This window comes from Crocuta crocuta, unplaced genomic scaffold (assembly GCF_008692635.1).
Source record: "Crocuta crocuta isolate KB4526 unplaced genomic scaffold, BGI_CrCroc_1.0 scaffold17, whole genome shotgun sequence".
In the NCBI taxonomy this organism is placed as follows: Eukaryota; Metazoa; Chordata; class Mammalia; order Carnivora; family Hyaenidae; genus Crocuta; species Crocuta crocuta.
In genome coordinates, this window is record NW_027532041.1 from 4,752,938 (window position 1) to 4,768,511 (window position 15,574).

At 38.1% G+C, this 15,574-nt stretch overlaps 1 protein-coding gene across 5 annotated transcripts in view; it reads right to left on the reverse strand.

The window, feature by feature from the left end:
* The window catches only part of TTN (titin), a 272,276-nt gene that overhangs the window by 76,350 nt on the left and 180,352 nt on the right, over positions 1-15,574 (reverse strand). For all 5 annotated transcript variants that reach the window (XM_077776374.1, XM_077776372.1, XM_077776373.1 and 2 more), the window contains 29 exons: positions 15,152-15,339; positions 14,944-15,058; positions 14,548-14,832; positions 14,306-14,457; positions 13,476-13,623; positions 13,144-13,321; positions 12,639-12,760; positions 12,257-12,544; positions 11,851-12,147; positions 11,547-11,733; positions 10,972-11,087; positions 10,577-10,876; positions 10,078-10,377; positions 9,881-9,986; positions 9,584-9,780; positions 9,195-9,500; positions 8,820-9,098; positions 7,927-8,226; positions 7,512-7,814; positions 7,037-7,399; positions 6,420-6,722; positions 5,987-6,286; positions 5,227-5,523; positions 4,837-5,121; positions 4,452-4,745; positions 2,949-3,248; positions 2,527-2,835; positions 2,248-2,438; positions 1,409-1,838 (listed from right to left, as the gene is read on the reverse strand). In XM_077776374.1, the coding sequence (XP_077632500.1) occupies positions 1,409-1,838; positions 2,248-2,438; positions 2,527-2,835; positions 2,949-3,248; positions 4,452-4,745; positions 4,837-5,121; positions 5,227-5,523; positions 5,987-6,286; positions 6,420-6,722; positions 7,037-7,399; positions 7,512-7,814; positions 7,927-8,226; positions 8,820-9,098; positions 9,195-9,500; positions 9,584-9,780; positions 9,881-9,986; positions 10,078-10,377; positions 10,577-10,876; positions 10,972-11,087; positions 11,547-11,733; positions 11,851-12,147; positions 12,257-12,544; positions 12,639-12,760; positions 13,144-13,321; positions 13,476-13,623; positions 14,306-14,457; positions 14,548-14,832; positions 14,944-15,058; positions 15,152-15,339 (7,239 nt within the window). The remainder of the gene's footprint in view (positions 1-1,408; positions 1,839-2,247; positions 2,439-2,526; positions 2,836-2,948; positions 3,249-4,451; positions 4,746-4,836; positions 5,122-5,226; positions 5,524-5,986; positions 6,287-6,419; positions 6,723-7,036; positions 7,400-7,511; positions 7,815-7,926; positions 8,227-8,819; positions 9,099-9,194; positions 9,501-9,583; positions 9,781-9,880; positions 9,987-10,077; positions 10,378-10,576; positions 10,877-10,971; positions 11,088-11,546; positions 11,734-11,850; positions 12,148-12,256; positions 12,545-12,638; positions 12,761-13,143; positions 13,322-13,475; positions 13,624-14,305; positions 14,458-14,547; positions 14,833-14,943; positions 15,059-15,151; positions 15,340-15,574) is intronic.

Genomic DNA, 15,574 nt, shown 5'->3' on the forward strand with positions numbered 1-15,574 from the left:
TGCTAGATTTAATCTACTAAATACTAAAATAGGAATGCCAAAAGAATAAATTACTTTCTTGAGAAGAGAACATAAGAAATAGCCTCTTTTTATTTAGCATTAATGTGAAAACAAAAGAAAGCAAACAACTCACTGGGATTAGAAAGACTACTCACTATCTCTAGATAGATTTATATTCTATTTACACACAATTGGTGAAAAGCTATTTTAGTTTTAAAATCCCTTTGAATCACTAATTATTTATTTTTAAAAAATATGTCAGATTATTTATAAATTTAAATCCAAGTTACATATAGTGTAATAGTGATTTCAGGAGTTTACTGATTCATCACTTACATACAACACCCAGTGCTCATCCAAAAATATGCCCTCCTTAATGCCCATCACCTCACCTGCCTCTCCTCCAGCAACCCTCAGTTTGTTCTCTGTATTTAAGAGTCTCTTATGGTTTGCCTCCCTTATTTTCCTTCCCTTCCCCTATGTTCATCTTTAATTCACCTTAATATTTAAAAAATAATTTCATCATTAGCTAGGAGAGTTTTGAACGCAAATTAATCATAACGCCTTTTAGGGACAGGATCGATGTCTATAATAATTATATAACAATACATTTCTGACAGTGCTTTACAACTATAGAAAACCTTTTACTTTGTTCTTTTTAACCTCAGCTCTTCTCTGGTGCCTGGCACAGTTCCTTGCACATAGTACATGTTCAATATAGCCTGCTGAATGAGTGAATGACTGCTTCATTTTATATATGTACTCCATATAGAACTTAGAGTATTTTAAGTCTTCTTTTTAACAAATACCTGGATTCTTTTTCTACAGATAATCTATTTAGATATATAGCAAATATAATTAACCATTAAGGGCATGCTATTTTAATTTTTGAACTTATCTGCTAACAGCTCTTTCAGAAGCATTTTTTTTTTCTTTTATTTGACCTCACGGGCTGTGCTTGAGATCTTGTATCTTTGCTCAACAGGTATTATTGGAAAGCTAACATTTGCTTTTGTTGAACTCCACTTAGAGGGTCTAAACAGGGAGGGAGATAATGACCATAGTATCTAATGGGTTAGGGGTTTATTTAAGGTAGGAGAGCAGAGAGGAGCTTATAGTCCAGGGCCTCTATTATTGTGATTCCTCATAAAATACTAGGCTTAAACCAAGAATTTAAAAACTATATGATTTTGTGTATGTGTATACATGTTTATATGCACACATATAAAATACATGTGTAGTGTGTATGTGTATACACACATACATATATGCTACTGATAATCTGTGGAAGTATGAAATTTTTTACTTTAATAAAAAAATGGCATAGAAAAATGCAGGAAATTTAAGAAAGAATTATCCACTTAGTGGCTTTGCTCTTTGTAAATTCCAGAATTGGAAGCATACTTACATATAGGATCTCCTGCAACAGCTGGATCTGATGGTTCACTGGGAGGGCCAATTCCTGCTGCATTTATTGCCATTGCTCTGAACTGGTATTTAACACCTTCGATCAAACGGGGAACATTAAATTCCACGGCTTTCAATCCCGCTTTGGTTATTGGTGCTCGGCTAACACGTGACCAGTAGGCACCTCCCTCTTCTCTCTTCTCCAGCCAGTAGCCAGTAATTGGAGAGCCGCCATTGTCCAGAGGAGGAGTCCAGCTCACTAGCATCGACCCTTTGGTGCGCTCCAAAACTTTTGGTTTTCCCGGAGGTCCAGGAGGGCGAAAGGGATCTTGAATGACTACTTTATCTGATTTGCATTCGTCACTGATTCCGTATTTATTCACTGCCCTAACTCGGAACTCGTACTGACCATTGGGAATAAGTTTCCAGACCTAGAAATCAAATGAATAGTGATTTAGTAACAACATAGTTACCTTGATTTTCACTTATTTAAAAATTCAAGTTATTTTGGTAGGGGAGACTATAAAAAGAAACGTATAAAAGCAAATAAATATAGAGTTAAAAATAAATAGGCTCAAATGTGGAGAAAGTATTTTAAAATGAGACTATGTGAATTTATTGTACTTAATAGCAGCTCTCTCAAGTAAAAGAATTGGTATACAAACACTCTTTACTAAGTGGTCTCATGTACATGGTGCTAAAACCCACTAAACTTTTTTGTGTGTGGTTTTGAGTTTAATCATTAAATTCCAAGGTTATGCCCTAATGGTGTTAATTCAGAGTTCTGTTGTTTTATTGTGTCGTTTTAATGTGTAGAAGGAGAGATTTAGAATAGGTTACCCCATATCTCTTCTCTACAGCAGTGTTGGTGACTTCCTCCCATTCACTTTTCTTCCTGCTTGCATCACGTTTGTCAATGATATAATGGGTGATTTCACTGCCTCCATTATCTAGAGGGGCATCCCATGTCAAGTAGCAAGATTCAGCTTTAATATCAGTAACAGCAAGATTTCTTGGTGGTGATGGACGATCTGGAAAGGAACCAACAGAGGAGAATGAGAAGGCAAGTCTTAAAATGACACTGGCTTTCACCTTGATCTAAGAAAGCAGGTCCTTTACCATATACTTCCACATGAACGTTTCGGAACACTGAGCCCAGGCGATTGGAAGCAGTAACTGTGTAAGTGCCTTTGTCTCCCCGGACTGCTTTGGGAATGCTAAGCTCAGTCTTTGCCTCACTTCGAGATACTTCTTCTTTGGTTATCTTAAGTGCATCAGTGGGTTTTTCGATCACAGTTTCGTTCTTGGACCATTCAATCTTAGGCATTGGAAGGCCTGTTACATCTGCAGGGATGTTAACAGGCTCTCCCGCCTTAACTTTGATAGTGTCTCCTCGAACAGCCAAGCGCAACTTAATAGTTGGAGGCACTGTAAAGAGAAAGGAAAGAAAAAAAAAAGCAAAGTCCTAAATATATTTGCTCAACCTATGAGGATAAAGGTAGTGCCATAAAATGCACTAAAATCATGCTCAGATTCCACACCTTCATCATCCTGTATGACCACATTAAGAGGCAGAGATGGTTCACTTTCGCCAATTTCATTGACGGCTTTGACACGGAATTCATACATTTGGTGTTCGTCAAGATTTTCAACCAGGAAAGATGTGGTTGGGCAGAGTCGCTTGTTAACTCTCTCAAAGTCAGGTTTGTCGTGACGCCGTTTTTCAATGATGTAGCCTTGGATGGGGCTGCCACCATTACTGCGGGGCTCTTTCCAGTCAAGAGTGATGGTGGATTTTGTCCTTTCTGTGTATGTGAGCCTCTCGGGAGATGTTGGAGGACCTTTAACCAGAGGCAAGTTGAAATGACAAGCATGAAGTAAATATTCATATAAGAAATAGTATTTCACTTTAATTATGTGAAAAGTAAGTTTCTGTTTGGCATAACCTTTATATCCAGCTTTAAAATCCTTCCAAGAACATATCAGTTACTGGGACTATAGGCATTTATATAGGCAGAATATTTCTTAGTAAGCTTGAGAGTAAAACTGATTAAGAATAAATCAAAGGGCATGTATGCTTTTGTTTTTAGCATTTTAGATATTTTACCTCTGCCACTGGGAAAGCTGCTAATCCTAAAGGAGAGAAGGTCTGTGAAGTTTTGCTTTGAATGACCAGCTGAGAGCAAAGTGTTTCCTTTATTAAAGGACAGTACACATATCTGCTGAACACATTCGGAACCATGTTGCCTCAAGTGTGGGTTTAAAATGGAGTGGAAAGAGAATTTATGTAAAGCTGCTGTAGTTTTGTGGCCCAAAGGGCAAAACAATGAATAAGTGTGCATGGTAAAACTAGTCTCCTACTAGTTGACTGGTACTACAACCGGAAGCAGAGCTTTGCAGTGGAGGCACAGCTCTGTTTTGATACTTGGGGCACATCTTGAGCTATAGCTGACATTTTGGAGATGAGCTGTTACGGTGAGGGTGTAATGGGATGTCGGTATGTGTTACCGAGTGTGTGCAATGTTAAGAGTTTCACATTTGTTCATACTGCTTAAGGAGACTTCCTTTGGCTGGTCTTCTATTCTCTGGTGGCTTTCTCTGATTCTGGGCCTCCATATCCTTCCAGTGTGGAAACTAGTTGAGGGCTAAAGGAAGACTAAGGCATTTATCACAAGGCTGTTGCATATCCTGTAATCCCTCAAAAACAACTCCCTTTAGCTACTCAAGCATTACATTAATTACTCCAGGGTATTCTATTACAAAGAAAGATGTAGTATTTCTAACTATTTTTAGGTGGTGGTTAAGCTCTGGTAGATTCAGGTTTTTTCAGTACATGAAACCAACGTGGCAAAAATTAAATAGAAATTATAGCAAGTATGATATTCTTAAAGTTGCCAGTAGCTTTTTGATTCTCCTTCCTTATCACTCTCTTGCTGTAAATCATGAGACTCATGGGAGTTTGAAGTCAGAAGGCTCAATAAATAAACAATGTAACTAGAAGCAAACAGTATTTACTTTATAAACACAGTGAAAACCTCTTTTACCTAGTGGATCAACTGCAAGAATTGGTCCTATTTCAACAGGAGGGCCACAGCCAAACTTATTCTTGGCAATCACACGGAACATATATTCTTGACCCTCAAGGAGACCTGTGATGTCACATTTAGATCTCTCTGTCTCTATTGGCTGTCTCCAGGTATGCATCTTAGCATCTTTTCTTTCAATAATGAATCCTGTAATTTCACTTCCTCCATCATCTGCTGGGTCAGACCAGTTAAGCAAACACATCTTTCTATTTGTCACAACAGGTTTTAAGTCAAGAACTGGTCCAGGAACATCTGAAAAGTTAAAACAAACAAACAGAAAAATCAGTGCAATAAATTGTATCACTTAGAAAACCCCTATGAAAATCCATGTAACATTCCTTACCAAAAACTTCTACCCTGGCTGCTGCAAATTTGGAACCACAGCTATTGGTAGCTGTAATCACATATCTGCCATGATCTTTTCTCAATGCATCCTTGATAATTAGTTCTGATTTGGTTCCAACATTCTCTATTACGACACGGTCTTTATCCAGCTCCCCTTCTTCTATGGTCCATACTCTGGTAGGCACTGGACGACCAGTTACCACAGCTGGAATTCTAAGAGTCTTCCCAGCCATTATTTGTATTCCAGCCTTGACAGAAACATCTAGTTCCACAGTTGGAGGCTCTGTTTTAAAGAGAACAGTAATATGTTAGCCCAAGAAAGATGAAAAAAAAAAAATCCTATGCTAGGAAAACATCCATAATCTTACTCATGTGACTTTTAAGGTACCTTGAGGTTCCGCCACAGTAACGGGTTCTGTTTCTCCTGGCGGTCCTTCACCTGCAGCATTGACAGCACTCACTCGAAGTTTATAATCGGCACCCTCTCGGATTTCTTTGACTGTGTACTGACGGACCTTGATCATCTTCTCTGTGCAGCGTGACCATTCGTTTGTGCCAACCAGCTGCTTATCGACAAAGTAGCCAATAATTTCCCCACCGCCATTGAAAGCTGGGGGTTCCCATTCTAGTTCAATAGTTGTAGAGCTTGTGTCAGCGACTCTTGGAACAGGTGGCCCAGGTGGAGCTAGAATGAATGCAGATACACAAATCAAAGCTCCCAGAAGTTTTTAAAATGCACAGTAGCTTACTCTTTCCCACTTTTTTTCAGAGTGCACTGCATGTAATATGGGTATTGCTTTGTGAAAGTTTTAAGCTATATGTACAGATGTTGAAAATTTTACATTGCAACCTTAATATATGTCTGGAGATATTGTTAGTATTTTGCTTGCTTGTTTTTTTGTAAGTTTAAGATGGTCTGACAATATGATGGTCTGACACGTGTATATATATTACAAAATGATTACCACAATGTTAGTTAGTACCTCCCTCCTCTTACATAATTAACCATTTTTTTTTTGGAAGTGATAATATTCAAGATCTACTCTCTTAACTTTCAAGTGTATAATATAGTACTTAATTAACTGGATTAGGTGACTTAATTATAGTCACCATGTTGTACCCCACTCTCTTCATAAGAAATTACTTACAGATTGGATCATGTGCTGTTTTGGGATCTGAAGGCGGACTGAACTTTCCAGGTCCAGCTGCATTTTCAGCACATACTCTGAAGACATAGGTGAGTCCTTCTAATAGGCCTTCTACATTGGTCTTCAAAGAATTCAGAAGACTTCTGTTGACACGAGTCCAATGTGTACTATTAACCTCACGTTTTTCAAGCCAATAACCCAAGATGGGGCTTCCATTATCTTTTGGTTCATTCCATTTCACTAGCATACTGTTGCTGGTAACGTCTTCTACAATGGGCTTATCGGGTGCATCAGGTGGTTCTGATAAAAATTAAAATAGCATATTTGAATTAATTCTCTAGTATGATGTTAAAATTCAAGTTTATAAGCTATGATAATGCATATACCCTTGGATATGATAAAAGGCAAAGTGTAGTTGCTAAAAGAACCTTACCAAATGGATCTTTAGCTATAAGTGGCTTTGAAACACATGGTGGTCCAGGCCCAAACCTATTTTCAGCTCTTACACGAAAGAGGTACTCTTTTCCTTCAATCAGTTTTGTCACTGAATATTTGCAGTGTCTAAGTGTTGAAGTGACAGTAATCCATTCTGAGTCAGGTTTTGTCTTGTCTTTCTTTTCCAAAGTGTAGTTTATAATTTCACTGCCACCATCATCAAGGGGTGGTTCCCATTTACAGAGGACGGAGTTCTTTCTAATGTCTTCAAATACAAAGTTGATTGGTGGTCCTGGTGTATCTAATATTTCAAAAGACAGCAGTGATTAAAAGTTGGTGTAGAAATGGTTGCAATGGAAAATGTAAATGTTAGCATGCCGCTTTAACACAAATTTCTTTTTCCTACATCATCTGTCTTTGTATAGCTAACAAATAACAAAGTGGGTTGATTTTGTTTACAGGAAGAAAAATGGGACTGAGGACACCTTGCTGAAGCTATTTCCTACTTCTTTTATCCCCATTCCCCACTTCCCCTACCAAAACCCCTTCTTTACTTTTCATTGAAACTCTTATGTAGACTTTCTTCCATCAAGAAGTGTAGTTTTACCTACGTACCTAGCACGCTGACAGTACAAGGAGCTTTTGCGATACCATGGTCGTTTTCAACTTTGATCATATACAGGCCATGGTCGGGTCGGAGAGAATCTCGGATGCGTAGCTGAGATTCTCCTTTCTTACTGTTGTCAATACTCAAACGTTCTGTCAGAGGCAGGACAAATGGTTCATCTTCTTGAACTTCACCCTTCTTCCTCCTAACTCTGGGTGCTACTCGCTTTTTAATTTCTTCTGGTATAATAACTTTTTCATCCTTTATCCATGTAATAGTTGGGTAAGGTGATCCAGAAATAGTTGCATCAAGTGCTATTTCATCACCTCGTTTCACTTCTAGGCTTGTTCTCATAATGACTTTTGGAGCATCTGTAGTGATTAAAAACAATAATTACTGTCAATTCTGATCAAAACATCTGGCAAAGCATTATTCTCTTTGATTGTACAATGGGAAAACGCAACTCCATTAAACAAAACTTACCAATAGGATCTACAGCTTTGGTTGGAGGAGTGGCCCGAGAAGGTTCACTAATACCAGCAGCATTTTCTGCTCGCACTCGGAACTGGTATTCCTTTCCCTCTTCAAGTTCTTTTGCTGTATAGGTCAGAACTGGTACTAGGTGTTCATTGCATCTCTTCCATTTGTCTTCACCCTTAGCAATCTTCTCTATGATGTAACCCATTATTTTGCTCCCTCCATCATACAAAGGAGGCTTCCATGTAATAGTCATTGCTTTAGCTGTAGGATTATGAACCTCAACATCTACAGGTGGATCGGGGGGTTCTGAAGAATAAGGAAAAAAACTGTTAATATGTACCCATATAATATAAACCCGTCTTTTTTAAGTAAAAAAATTGCATACTCTTAGCTGTATTTCATCCATGTCCAAACTTACGCTTTGGATCTTGAGCAATGACGGGATTTTTCAGTTCAATATATTCGCCTCCGCCAATCTTGTTGACAGCTTTAACACGGAAGAAGTATTCACCATTTGGTATAAGATCTTTTACAGTCCAAGACAGCTTGTTCTCACCAGACATGACTGGAATGTATGTCCTTCTCCCAGCCTCTCTGCGTTCCAGGACATAATGAAGGATGGGACTTCCACCATCGTATTCTGGAGGTTCCCAGGTTAATTTACAAGAACTCTTGGTCACGTCACTTGCTTTAATATCTTTGCATGGTCCAGGCAGGCCTATCAGAAGTAAAATGATAATTATTACTGTAATCTGAAAAGAGAGCATATTAAAAGTACACCCTTTCTCTAACTGAGACCATCCACCTTTTGGGTGGGATAATCTTTGATGTGATGGAAAGACAGCCCCCCCTTATACTGCAGGCTCTTTAGCATCATTGGCCCCCAATTACTAAATGTGAGTAGCTCCCTTGAGTTTCTGTTCTAGGCAAAAATCCCCCCCACCCTGGACCAATATTTAAACATCATCTTTGTGGGAGGGGGCAGAAAATGTTACTAACCCTGGTGAGACACTTTGGAAAAATGCAAATGCAGTTGATAACTGAATATTGGCAATTTAAACATTCTTTGGGTATGCTATATTGGCTTCACATGCCAATAATTTCAACAGAAGTAAATTAGATTAATCAGAGTTTAACTAGCAATTTCATTTCTATAATTGCTTTGCTTCTCATATGGGGAGAAATCATCTGGAAGGATATTTAGTTTACAAATAGCCAACTCATGAAGTCATTTATACTATCACTACAAAGTTAACTAATTTTCCCAACATGTGAAGAATGATATCTGGTATTTCATCAAAGAATGATTACCTATGACTTTGACATTGATTGAGGCAGTTGCTGAGCCAAGCTTATTCTCTAGCGTAATGGTATAAACTCCAGCATCTGCATGGACACTCTTTGGAACTTCGAGGTGTGCAGAGATATGATCGTTCTTCATTGTTAACCTGTCACTTGCTTTAACTTCTTTGCCATCTTTATGCCAACTAACAGTTGGAACTGGGACAGCTCTGAAGGGAACAGGAATGCTTAACTTTTCACCTTCGATAACAACAATGTCATGAGTCTCCATATCAATTGTTGGCTTGCCTGTAAGATATCCATAAAGGAAAGAAGATCTGTCAAAATGCAATGAATACTAAGCAAAGCCTGTTTTATTCATTGTAAGAGAAACTGTGTTCTTACAGTCTGGGTCTTTGGCAACCACGTTTTCAGAGATTTCAGATGGCTCACTGACACCAACAGCATTGACAGCTCTCACTCTCAGAACATACTCCTTGTCAGGAACAACACCTTCTTCAACTTTGAATTTCAAGTCTTTTATTGGGCGAGAATTAACTCGCATCCATTTCTCAGTGCCTACTGGACACATTTCAACGTGGTATCCTATAATAGGACTCCCACCATTTTTCTCTGGAGGCTTCCAGGCAATGGCGATGTGCTTTCTCCCAGCATCAGTCACATGCAAGTCAAGGGGAGGTGAAGGAGGACCTGAAAAAAGAGTGAAACATTCACACCCACAATCCCAACATTAAGATCTAAATGATATCCTTTGTGTAATCAACACTACTTACTTGTTGGATCTTCAATTGACAGAATTTCTGTGGGTTCACTTGGGTGACCAACTCCAGCTTCATTTTCTGCCCGAACCTGAAATTGGACCTCTGTTCCTTCAATAACATCAGTTACTCTAAAGTTACAATCAGGTCCTGAGGTCTTTCCAGCTTTCACCCAACGGGTACCTAACTTTTCTTTCTTCTCAATGATATATCTGTTGAAATAAAGCAGTTCATTAGCATTAATAGAGAAAATGCAGTTAAGAATTTTCAGCTGAGTGTAAATAACTCTTTGTGAATTAATTAAAATTCTACCTCTGTATTGGTCTTCCACCATCATTTTTAGGTGGTTCCCACTTTAGGTCAACATGCCTCTTGGTTACATCAACCACTGTAAGAGCATAGGGTGGTCCAGGGGTGGCTGAAAGCAGAATATTCAATGGTTAGAAAAACCAGAGGGAAAAATGATAATCTAGGTCAAACAGTGCCACAAAAATATTGAGTTAGCATACTAAAGGTGTCTTTGGCCAGGACAGAGTCCTCAATTTCACAGTAGTCACTTTGTCCTATGGCATTTTCTGCAGCAACTCGGAACACATATAAAGAGCCCTCTGTCAGTGGGGTTACTGTGCACTTGGTGTCCTTGACAGTTGTGTCCACTGTTTGCCAGCCTTTTCGCCTCACATCTCTCTTTTCCACGATATAGTTGGTGATGGGGGATCCTCCATCCTTCTCAGGAACTGTCCATTTTAGGTCTGCTGTATTTTTTGTAATATTAATAACTTCAAGCCAGCGAGGTGGTGATGGAGGATCTAAAGAAGAAAATAAGAAATAATTGATTTTTTTAATTGTCCAATACTCAGTCTTCACTGAATTCTCTAGCAGTCACTAGGAAACCACATAGCAAGGATGAAGCAAATCTAATCATGAGTTTTTCATATTTTATCATACTGTGGTTCTCAGACCTACTTTAGAGGAATTTATATACCCTAAACATCAAGAGTGACTTACATAGCTTTTCCCTGCAGAGCACAGGGTCACTGGGTTCACTGGGCTCACTTTCCCCGGCCTTGTTCACAGCTCTAACCCGGAATGAGTATTCCTGCCCTTCCATGAGGCCAGTGAGCAAATGCTGAGTGGTGGGAACACCTTCAGCCACTCGGACCCAGTCCTCTGTTCCAGTCTTTAGCATTTCAATAACGTAAGACTCAATCTTTGCCCCTCCATCATGTTCCGGTTTTGTCCAGTTCAACATCAGTGATGTTTTGCCTACATCTTTCACAGTTGGTTTTCCAGGCGGCCATGGAGGATCTGCAAACCAATGAAATGAAACCATGATTTAGGTTTGTCAAAAAAGGAGTTAATAAAAGCTTCAAAATAACCATAGAAAAATATATAAATAATACCTATGGGATCCTTTATTAAGATTGGTTCAGTTGATCTACTTGGTTTTCCAGGTCCAGCAAGATTTTCAGCCAACACACGGAATCTGTATTTTTTCTTATTGGTGAGACCTTTCACTCTGAATTAGGGACAAAGTATGAATTGAATACCATGATAAGCAGAAGCCTCTATGGATTTTACATGGAAGGAGGTGATTTATTTAAATTGTGGAAAAACTGATTTGCAAATTTAACTGAAAATATTTCAATATAAATTTAAAATTGTCTTTTAACTTTAGATTTGGTCAAATATACCAATGCAATTCTATTATCTATAAAGAGATCATTATCATAATATGCTGGAAGACCAAACACTTTGAAATGCACAGAAAGTTAATATTTTATAGTAAGAAGTTAAGAAATGTGTCCTTGAATGGAATTTATATCATTTTTTAAAGTATGTGGTAATACAAAATATAAGTAAAAATAATTTAAAGTTTTACGATAATACATAAGAATTTATAATCAAAAGGAATGCTTGAGAATGAAAAATTGTGTACACTGCTGTCTTAACACCTTGATGGAGCTATTGGACATACCGATATGTTGTATCCTTTACTGGCATTTTATTACATCTAACCCATTTATCAGTATCAGGATCTAATCTTTCAACCCAGTATCCAGTGATTGGGCTTCCACCGTCATCGTCTGGCTCACACCATGTGAGAGTAACTGCATCCTTAGTGATATCAGAAGGTTCTAGACGAGTTGGAGGTCCAGGTGGATCTACAGGTAGAATAATAACATGTTATATGCCCTATATATAAATATGACACCCAAATCCAAGTGTGACACAAGTATCTTTTTAAAAAATTTTGGCCACTTGATTAAAGAAAAGCTTACCAAATGGATATTTAGCTGTTATTGGAGTAGCCTGAACTGGTTCACCAACACCATACATGTTTTCTGCAGCAACTCTGAAGATGTATTCTTTATTGGGTGTTAATTTGGTTGCCTTATAGTTTGTATCCTTGACAGTTGATGAGAGCTTGTGCCACACTTCACTGTCGGTCGCTCTTCTCTCCACGACATAGTTTGTGATTTTGGATCCACCATCATCTCGTGGGGGGTTCCATGTTAGAAGACATGACTCATTGGTTACTTCTGTGATGTCAAAAGCAGCTGGTGGTCCAGGTTTGTCTGTGGATGACATTATACACTTAGGGAAAAAATCATTTTAAAATCATGTTTTATTTTTAAAAGTAACTGAAATGAGTCTGCCTGTTTTTTAAATGACGGCCTCTCTCACCTAAGACGTTCACTTCTACCACAGCAGTGGCCCGACCACAGACGTTGACAGCCTCGATGATGTACGTGCCAGTGTCACTTCTCTTACTGTCAATGATGGTCACTGTGGATTTTTTAGGAACATTTTCAATGGTGATTCTTTTGTCCTCCCTCAGAAGCGTATCGGCTTTTGTCCAAGTTATTTTAGGTTCAGGTTTTCCAGTTACAGTGGCAGGAAGTTCAATCTTAGTTCCTGCTTTTACAGTGAGACCAGCAAGGAGCTTCACATCAAGGAAAATTTCTGGAGCCTCTGAAATTGGAAAATATTATTTACAATGTTAGCAAGTTCAAACAGAATTAAAGGCAGAGGCCTGGTTAATAATACAAAAACCAAAAATAAATACCCTGTGTATCCACAGCCTGGATTTCATCTGTGGGTTTGCTTGGTTTGCTAGCACCTTGTCTGTTCAGGGCCTTCACGCGGTAGGAGTACCAATTGCCTTCTTCAAGACCTGTTACTTCCATTCTATCATAAAACAAAATGGCATATTTTACTATGAGGCACACAACCTGTAGTATTCATGATCTTTCTAAAATTCATACCTCCTCTTGGTATAATACTATTTATTCCTTAAATTAATTCTGTATTGCTTCAATATTATAACTGATGAACACCTTGGATAGGGGATAAATTCAGCACTTTTGAAAATCAGACAGGCAAACCAGGGGAATTTTCAATGAAAAACTAACAGATTTTCTAAAAGAAAAGCACTGATTTTAGTAAGATGAAACATTTACTCTTGTGCCAAATAATTATAAAAACTGACTTTGTGCACTTGTTGGGATGAGCACTGAGTGTTGTACATAAGCCAATCTGATAATAAATTATATTTAAAACAAAAAACCTACTTTGTGTCTGCAACTGGTTCACCACAGGCAACCCATCGATCCGAACCACGTGGACATTTTTCAACTATATATCCTTTGATGCGTGAACCACCATCATATTTAGGTGGATCCCATGTTAGGAAGATGCTGTTGGCTGTTCTGTCTCTCCATTTAACATTCTCTGGTGGGTCAGGTACCGCTATAAACATTTTAGGAGAGTCGGTGTTTAGATAGGCCATTTATGAAATCTCCATAATGCTCGCCCGTGCCTTTCCCTCATAAATTCGACTCCCGGTCTCAAAGCAAAGAAAGTAACAAGAGGCTAGATAAGAATCCATCAAGAATGTACTTACTTGCAGGAGCTGACATATTTACAGGTTCATCAACATACGCAGGTTCTCCAGGGCCACACTTGTTACGGGCACAGACTTTAAATAAATACTCTTTCCCTTGAACAAGATCAGGAACTGTGAATTCTAGGTCAGGCACAAAGTCCATAACCTGGGACAAAGAAATATAATTACTTATTTCTCAAAACCTGAGCCAAAGATTTTTACCACGAGCAGTGATACAAATGGGAATTTTTTGAATAAGGGTTATTAATTTCATATTAGGGAAAAGTTGCAGAGTAAGACACAACATTTGAACCTTATATTAAGGTGAGACTTTCATAGATTATGCACATTAAAAAAAGTGTCAAATAAGGAATTGGTTCTTTCTACCAGCTTGGTTATTAGAAATATGCTTTGAAATCAAGGTAAAAAACAATAATGAGAAATGAATAACAGTAATAAACTGAAGAGAAAACAAGTGGTAGATTGGGCCAACTAAGATAATCTAGTGGAGAGAGAAGTTTGATGTGCAGGGAGTTAAATACTTAATGACCTTAGAGTGGCTAAAAGTTTCATAGGACACAATGGATACTCATCAGGTACCAAGTGAATATGTAATTTTATTTTTTAGGAACAGTAGAAAATTTGGTAAGGCACAAAATAAGGCAATGATACCAAATCTTGGTTGAACTACCTCAGAAAGCATTAGCATCAAGGCATTTAAAAAAAAGCTTTTGGTTCTTTTTCAACAAGGTAAAGTTAAACCCTATAAACTGTACATGGCATCCCAGCATTCTGGGATGCCCCCCACTCTTTTTTCTGGAGTTAGTGCATTGCTGCTCAAAACTCACTTTAGTCCATGTCTTCCGGCTGACTTCTCGCTTTTCAACAACATATCCAGTTAATGGACTCCCTCCATCATCATCTGGTGGTTCCCAAGTCAAATGTACTGAGTCCCTGGTTATCTCCCCAAATTTCAGTTCTTTGGGTGCACTTGGGCGAGCTGAAAAAACGTAGTCAGAAATTAATATCGGTAATAACTTGAACCAATATTTTTTAAATCACGGCATGTAACAAAAGTTTAGTTCCTTACCGATTACATTGACGTCAATTTCCCCAGAAATTGCTTTTACGGGGTTTTCTAACTTTAGTGTATAAATGCCCTTGTCTGGACGTTCACTTGGAGAAATGACAAGTTCAGCATAGGCAGATAAAGTTTTCATTTTCACACGGTCCCCTGCTTCTAGTACTTTCTCTCCAAAAGACCAGGTTGCAGTTGGCCTTGGATAGCCTGTACTTGGAACCAGGATCTTGATAGGATTCGGGACGATAACTTCCAGACCGTCTTTAAATGCACTTAAGTCCATTGTTGGTTCAGCTATGAAGAAGAAAAATTAATGAGTTTCTAGTACTATATTTAAGGCTCTGGTACCTTAAAGAAGTAGCTATGTGCTATTCCCAAATCTAAAAACAAAATATCATCACTTACCAAATGCATCATCAGCAGTTAGCGGACCAAGAATTTCAGATGGATCTGAAACACCAGCTTCATTTTCTGCAGATACTCGATATAAATATTTATTTCCTTTTTGTAATCCAGTAACCTAGAGTTATGAATCAATATTTGAAAAAATTATGTATATGCATTTAAGTCCATGATAATACATTGAATATTGTTTTAGATATAAGTTCCCTACCTTGTAAGTCAGTTCAGGGACAAGTTTCTTATTGCAACGAATCCAATTATCTTTTCCTTCTTCACAGCGCTCAATTATATAACCCAATATTGGACTTCCCCCATCTTTCAGAGGAGGTTCCCATGTGAGCTGAACTGATGACTGAGTCTGATCTGAGGAATTTAGGTTCACAGGAGGACTTGGTCTCTCTGGAATGGAAGAAAGAGTTGGAGCATACCATTTAATTCAGTGACAGTATATTAAGATAACGTGTAACCATTTCTATCATCTGCATTAAAATATCAGGTTTACTGAATTCACTGAATAAAAGTAGGCACAATCTGGATTTCTAGGATTTTGCTTACATCGTTCTGATGATGTTCTACCTTTTCATTAACTCCAATTTGTTTTAATTAATAGACTTAATTTCTGGATTTCATGAAG